The sequence below is a fragment of the Brienomyrus brachyistius genome, unplaced genomic scaffold (genome assembly GCF_023856365.1).
Source record: "Brienomyrus brachyistius isolate T26 unplaced genomic scaffold, BBRACH_0.4 scaffold44, whole genome shotgun sequence".
Classification (NCBI taxonomy): domain Eukaryota; kingdom Metazoa; phylum Chordata; class Actinopteri; order Osteoglossiformes; family Mormyridae; genus Brienomyrus; species Brienomyrus brachyistius.
The window spans coordinates 2,486,047-2,493,101 of record NW_026042319.1 but is presented as its reverse complement, the minus strand read 5'-3'; the positions used below and the strand labels follow the sequence as shown (position 1 = coordinate 2,493,101).

Sequence of the window (7,055 nt, the reverse complement as noted above, 5' to 3'; positions counted from 1 at the left end):
TTTATGTGCGTTATTTTCTTTCCCTGTCGCGTTTAGTTAGCTGTGGCTTCCATCCAGAGAGGCCTGCCTGCGTGTGTCGCTGATTCACAGGCCTGAATTTTTGCCTGGAGAAAGTCAGGCTGGTCAAGTGTAATGTAGCATTCGTGCCCCCCCCCCCCATGGCATGAATAATCAGCCTTAAGGGTGTCACCCCTCATGCCACGGCACTGTTGAATTCTCAGATGTGCTTGGTTAAAACGGTAAATTACAACTTGCCTACACAGTGCCGGCCGGGAGAATCAGCAGAGTACATCAGTGTGTGATTAAAATATTAAATTCTAACTAATGTCACTTACAATTGCAGACAAAAATCACAATATCAATCAATGGAAACAGCAATTTTGAACTAACGCCTGGCTTATGGTCTCAATGACAGAGCATTTTCAAATTAACAATGGTGGCTTGGGTCGCATCGAAGTGAAATGTTTCACTGTCGGCAGAAGAAAGTTTGTGTATTGTGTTTTTGTCTTGTAAACGAGAAAATAATGTTTAGTTACAAAAATGTATTATCCGTGGAATAAGCAGCTTAATGTATGCCAAGCCATTAACCCTTATAACTTGCATTTTTGTTGACTGCGTTTGGGTTCAAACAGCCCGCACCCCCAGCAAAATTAATCACATAACTTTCACTTAAAAGGTCTCTCTTGTATAACAGCCTTTAAGAGCTCATGGCACGAGACAGAAGTACCACAACAAGAAATGAATCCATGCTCGTGAAAGCGGCCTTTGTCCCTCGCTTGGTATCTCCCCCCACAAAATCTTTGAAAGTCAGTGCAGCAATGACCGGTTCAGGCTCAAGCTGCATTGGACACTGAGCAAACAATTGTGTGTTTGAGCAGAGGGAGAGAGAGAGATCATTTATGGGCTGCCTTTGCACAAGCCTGCTCTCGACACGGAACAGCTTTTCTGCTTCGGGGAACAGGCGCACACACACCCACACACACACACCCCGCCCCCTATTAGCAGGTCATGCTATGTATCGATAAACAATTTTTCAAGAGAAAAACACACGGCATAAGGAAGACATGCCAGTTTCCAAAGGGTGGCTTTAATGTCGAGTTGTGGAATTTCCTGAATGTCAGTGGAGTGTTTTCGTTTAAAGATTGATAAGGAAAGGCAGTGTGTAGTGAGAGTCTCTGCCAGCAGGGGCAGCTTCCTCCTAGGTGTCTCCATGCAGCGTTTGTGGTTCCACTGATGGCTTGAGTGTCAAATCCATGGGTGGAACTTGGAATCTTCTTGGAACGGCGTCCAGTCTGTAAAGCCCCTCCCTCTCAACGCTGCACGTCATCGTTTCCATGTTTTAAAAAACTGTCCGGTGTTAAAGAATTCAATCCAAAGCCCTGTGAGAAACATCCCAGGGTTTGAGTACAAGAGGTCGGAGGTGAGGGTGAAGGACAGGCACCCCAGGACTGCGAACTCTGTGAGTGGCCGTTTCCCAGGCGACGTAGTTCCCCTAGACAGCACGCATCATTAAGGGATCAGGAAGCTGATTAGTGCTAATGAAGTGAGGGCACAGGCCCTGTACACGTATACATGCCGACGTGTCCATCTGAGCACTCAGACTGCACAGATCCCCTCTGGTGCCTCCCAACCTTGAGGAAACGAGACCACTGCTGCCACAGTTGTAGGAGCGTGCTTCTTCCTTCCTGATGTGGCGCCCCCTGCAGTCATCCTCTGTGCATCGCACTCCTAAAAGAAAAAGGGAAATGTGAACTGGGCAACCCAGGAGTTAATGGTATTAATAAGACAGAGGACCGTATTTCCCAAAATGCAGTGCAGTAAGTGATTTACAAAATAATAGTGACAGAGCATGGTGCTCAAATCAGCCTCCAGTTGTCTCATGGGCAAGATGAAACATAGAGGGACACAGGAAAGGCACAGGAACTGAGAGGCCGTGCCAACACCATTGGTGATGAATTAGATGCTAAAAGACAGCACTACTGTCACTGGGGGGGCCGTAGGGGGCAGATTCCTACCCGTGGTGCCGAAATGCTCTTGTGGGACCAGCCACAAAGGAGCCGTGCGGCTGCAGTGTGTCACCTTGCAGAGGGCTGGTGGCCCTCGGTGGTTCTGAAAGGGCCCGCTTGTCAAGAGTCTGACAGGAGGGAGTCTGGGAGCTTTCTTCTCTGCCAGCAACAAGCCGGCATTGTCCCCCCCCCACCGCCGCCGCCCCGTTTGCGAACCCTGCCAGCCCGCCAAGGCCCGGCTCGTGTGGCTCGACTTGCTGGAACCGCACAGCTGGGCTTCCCTCTCCAGCCTCTGGCCCTGTACTGGCTTTGGCTCTCAGGTGCGTGATTAACAATAATAATAACAATAATAATAATAATAATAATAATAATAATAATAATAATAATGAAACGTGAAACCTGACGGAGTTCTCTTTACCCAGAATCCAGTTACAGACATGCCCAGTGGGGGTGTCCACGTAGCCCCTGTGCCTGTGTAAGAATGAACAGCAGGCAGACGGTGCCCATGTGATTAGATGGGAGGCAGCGATTGGCCAGAAAACAGCCTCGCTGTTTCACCACCTTGATGGCGCTGGCATCAAACAGCAGAGCAAAAACGCCACCCTTTCCAAATTCCTGGGAAGGGTTAGTGTCAGTGGGAGGGGCGTGTCTGTCATGCGACAGGATGTGCTTTGCATTCATGTGCCACTGGATTTCCCTAATGCTCTGCATGCAGCGGTGACTCTAATTAGTTAATGGGTCCTCTGTGGATTAGAAGCTTAATCTCGAAATTGGAAAGACGACGGTATCTAGGCAACCTTCCATTTCATCATATCAACAGGCATACTTGGGCATAGTTAATCATTATTATTTCTGTTTTTGCTTTCACCCGTAGGTAGTGGAGTGGGATGAGTAGCCAGGACGCCACCATCACAGATAATGAGGGGTGGGAGGGAGACATCGCAAAATCACGGACGGGTACCTGAGCTGACAGAATGGATCGGACACAAGCAACGGAGAGTGAATTGTACCCTGACAATAATACTGAATCATTCCATCGAATCCACCCTTAATGTAAACATTTTGCCTTTCATCATAATCATTCATTTAATGAATAAAATATTAACCAACATAATTTATAACAGCGCAGGTCCCTATGAGGCTCTAAACCCATCCTGCGACCTCGTACTGCACAGGCAGTAGTGGGATGGATAGAGGGTTGCATTTCATGTGATAAATTCATTTAATACAACCACAACAGCCTTTTGCCGGAAAGTGATGACTCTTTACCTACTTTGACTTCATGGTGTGGGATGCTCTTTCAAAAAAGAAAAGGTTGCATTTACTTTTCTGTTGCCATGACTACACTGGCATGAATACCGGGCCGGACGGCATAAGCAGGCATGTTCTGAAAACTCATTCAGTCCCCTTTTTGGACTGCAGTGTCACTGTCCAGAAATAGCCAGGGCCCAGTTCTGTCTCCGTTCTGTAAATTGCAGAATAAGTTGGAGGATTTTGACCGAGCAGCCTACCATACCCCCCCCCCCCCCCCACCCCCACCAAATGAAGACACACAGTTTGTAACTGGCAATGTCAGGGGTCCTTGCATAGCTAAAAAAAAAAGTTATAATAAGCTTGAGGTTGACAACCTTGATTTAAAATAAAGTTACTCAGAAATACCATTTGTAATCCTACATTTCATGCTGGTACATGGCCCTCAAAACTACTTTCCTTATAAAATGCTCTATAAATTTGACCTTCGCTTGTACTGTGGACACAATTTGGGGGGAGGGGATCGGTTCTTTAACGGAGCACCATGGTTACCTTGGAAACATAAATGTATATATTATGGTTTGTCACTGCTTCAGGATTAAGTCACACCTTGATAAACCTGCTGTCGTACTGTAATATAATTTCCAAAAAACACAAAACACCATTGTAAGCATCAATACATCAAAGCGCCCCCCCCCAAACCGGTATTATCCAAGATGATGTCACGGAAGAGGACAGAGCGAACGCAAAATCAACAGCCTGATACTAAGACACAGACAGAATGTGTTCACTTAATTTAAACATTTAACTACACAGATTTATTTGTTTACGTACGACATTGTTATTTTAGTATAACATCAGCAAGAGAGTAATTCAATTATGCTGAAATCTAGATTAGACTCATCCGGAGCAATGTTTGTTATAAATCAGAGACTATAAATATTTTAAAGTCTAGGCCGCCATGAAACAGATAGCAGACAAATGAAATATACATGTCTGTGAATAATGATCTAGCATCGGAGGTTGAAATAACCCATTATTTACTGGGTCTGCCCTGCCCAACACATCGCAGCAAGTTATTTCCGTGTGTTTACCTTAATTCCCGTTCTCTCCAAGTTCTACGTTTTATCCACTTGCCTTTTCTGATAGCCCAGTCTGCGCATAACTTCACTGCAATATGCCTCCACCTGGTTGACCTGTTGGACGTTCAGCCTCTCCCTCCAGGCGAATATGGCTTCCTTGGCGTCCCTTGACGATATAAGGAAAGGCTTGTCAGAAGAGTAGCCCTCGCCGTGCGTCATGTTCAGGACAAACTTGTCAATCGCCGGGGATGACGTGAGATTGGAGAAGCGGTAGAGCTTTTCCAGCTCCTGAACGGGCCGGAGCACTAGGTCCTCGTAGCGTATCTGCATGTAGTTCTTCTGGACCCACTGAGGCGCACTGAGGAGCAGCAGCATGTCATTCAGCCAGTTGTCGCAGATCAGCTCCATGGCGTTCGCCACATAGTTCTCGGCGCGGTTCGCTCTGCTGCTCGGCATGAGGAGGCGCTTGTATTTGTCCGATTGCTTCTTACTTCTCAGCACTTGAATGCTCTCCTTCACCAGAGCCAGTTTAGATTTCAGCCTAGAATTATGCACAGCCCGCGGGTCCCTGAACAGTTGAATAATCTGGAGGTTTAGACTTGGGTCCCGCATTAGAGGAATGAGCACGCCTAGGTCTAAGACACGAACATCTTTGATAACAACCACAGGATACTTCTTGCACTCCTTCTCCAGATACGTGATGTCCTTCGCTTTGCACTTCTCGCAAACGTCTCCCCTCACCAGCCCGACTTCGTGCTTCTTGTAGGCACTGCACAGCGGCTCCGAGCAGATCACCTTGTTGGTTTTCCAGCCGAAGATGGTAGAGGTGCTGATGTTCTTCGTTCCCGCATAAAGTTTCAGCACGGAGAAATCACAGCGGAAAAGCGAGTTCATCATATCGCGGACGGCTCCTTGCAGACTGGCAGCGTCGCCCGGATAAAGTGCCTGCCACATGCTCCACATAGGCTCGTACAAATAAAACACTTCTGGGTGCTGATTAAATAACTCCCCCAGGAAGGAAGAGCCCGTCCGCCAGGTTGCGTGTAGATAGATGTGTATTTTCGAGTGATTCCTAATAACATCATCCTCCACCGTCGCGCTGCTGTTGCCCGTCTTGTACCCGTTATTCCACAGTGCCAGCGTACTGTCCAAATCGGGACATTTCTGCTGCTGTAGTCCATGCTTTATCTCGCTTGTTTTGCCCCCATAGTCCATCATGTACGGAATCAAAAGCAATAAAACGGAATATACGAGAATGAGAATCATGTATTTCTTCTGAAGTCGCCTGTTCATTTCCTCGGCCGGCGGGCGCCCGGGTAGCTCTCGCCTTGCTGACACAGCGCCCCTGTACGAAGGCAGCGCGAAGCGCTCGGCAACTTAAAGCCGGGGGCGAAAGATCGAGTGGCGTCAGTCCGCGCTGGACACGCCCAGGCAGAACCGCCAAGTAAGAGCCTGCAAACTTAGATGCTTAATATTTTAAGATTCGTACTGAGAGGCTGAAAAAACGTCAGCCGGCCCAATTAATTATACGCATTTTGTTACAATCATATCACCATAATCTTCATATCATAGATCTTCATCATCATAAAAAAAATCATATCATAGCCCAACTAAATCGAAAGTAACATAAGGGTACCCTGGCTTATCTTGCTCTTTGGCAAGTAGTATATTTCACATTTCTTTCTATGATATATAATTTAATACTATAATTCTTGCACGAGAAAGTCAATTTTTAGACATTTTTTTGTAGTTATTTAAAAACAAATTTAGTATCGTGTTTATGTACATGTAGTGCCGTATAAAAATCTCACACACACATATCTTGTATCCTCTAGATTTTAGATAATGTTAATAATGTCCATTTATGTGTATTTATGAATTTTCCCTGTGCACTGTAATATAATGTAGTACACATCAACTCGCCGGTCATTCGCACACTTTTTACTTGTCCGTGTCGTTGTAAACCTCGTAAGTTTGCGTTTTGCCGGCGAATATCATTTAAATTGTGAAATATAAAGTAGTAAAATCTTGCGCCTGGTCGGTTCCACACACGTTACGGTTTGCAACACAACGAGTCCATATACTATGGAACAAGGCTGCCTTATCGCTAACAGTAGTAAAGATTTGCATCATGTTTCGTTAGGCAAAACAAATGACTTTTCTTGAACCAGCAGCGCGCAATGTGAGCTTGGATGTTCTTAACAGTAAATGACTTAGCAGCGTGATGTGAAATATATATATAGTGCATAATGTTTTAACCGTGTGTAAGTATTACACAGGAATAACACTTGCAGCTGTGACATTGGCCACCTGAAATAGGCGCTATATTGTAAGATAAATGAGCACCAAACCAGGCTGGAGCTTTTATTCCAGCACTGTCCTTTGGCAACCACCCGCTACAGTAAATTAAGGTCCAAAGAAACTGAAAATGTGCAGATCGCCCAGTAATGCAGAGTCCACGGTCTAAGCATCCTATCGAGGGGTGGACAGACTGAATATTTACAGTCATCTCTCTGGGTTACGTTCAGTTATGTCAACCCAAATATCGTAAAATGTTACCGTCAGAGGGTCTTTGCACTTTTTCCTAGTTAAATGAGAAATTAATTAATTAGTGGAGTGGCTGTTGTAAACTAACCCCCAATATAAAGTTGCCTGTACGTTGAACACCGTGTTGGATGCACTTATTAGGGGATCGTCGTAAAACCATAGCGAGTCT

General features: G+C 45.8%; 1 protein-coding gene and 1 long non-coding RNA gene across 3 annotated transcripts; one reads left to right on the top strand and one right to left on the bottom strand.

The window, feature by feature from the left end:
• Positions 1-1,068: 1,068 nt before the first annotated feature.
• On the bottom strand, positions 1,069-5,729 carry chst7 (carbohydrate (N-acetylglucosamine 6-O) sulfotransferase 7). Of its 2 annotated transcripts, none has more exons than XM_048999298.1 (2): positions 4,395-5,729; positions 1,069-1,728 (listed from the first exon to the last, which is right to left on the bottom strand). In XM_048999298.1, exons 1-2 carry the CDS (start codon positions 5,630-5,632, stop codon positions 1,707-1,709), a joined length of 1,260 nt encoding a protein of 419 aa, XP_048855255.1. In that variant the 5' UTR covers positions 5,633-5,729; the 3' UTR covers positions 1,069-1,706. The 2 variants fall into 2 exon arrangements, with proteins under 2 accessions (XP_048855255.1, XP_048855256.1); XM_048999299.1 differs by having other exon boundaries at positions 4,352-5,728.
• LOC125722973 (uncharacterized) lies at positions 2,348-3,916 on the top strand. The gene is made up of 2 exons (XR_007386696.1): positions 2,348-2,630; positions 2,881-3,916. It is a non-coding gene; the product is annotated as an uncharacterized LOC125722973 (long non-coding RNA).
• Positions 5,730-7,055: the final 1,326 nt, after the last annotated feature.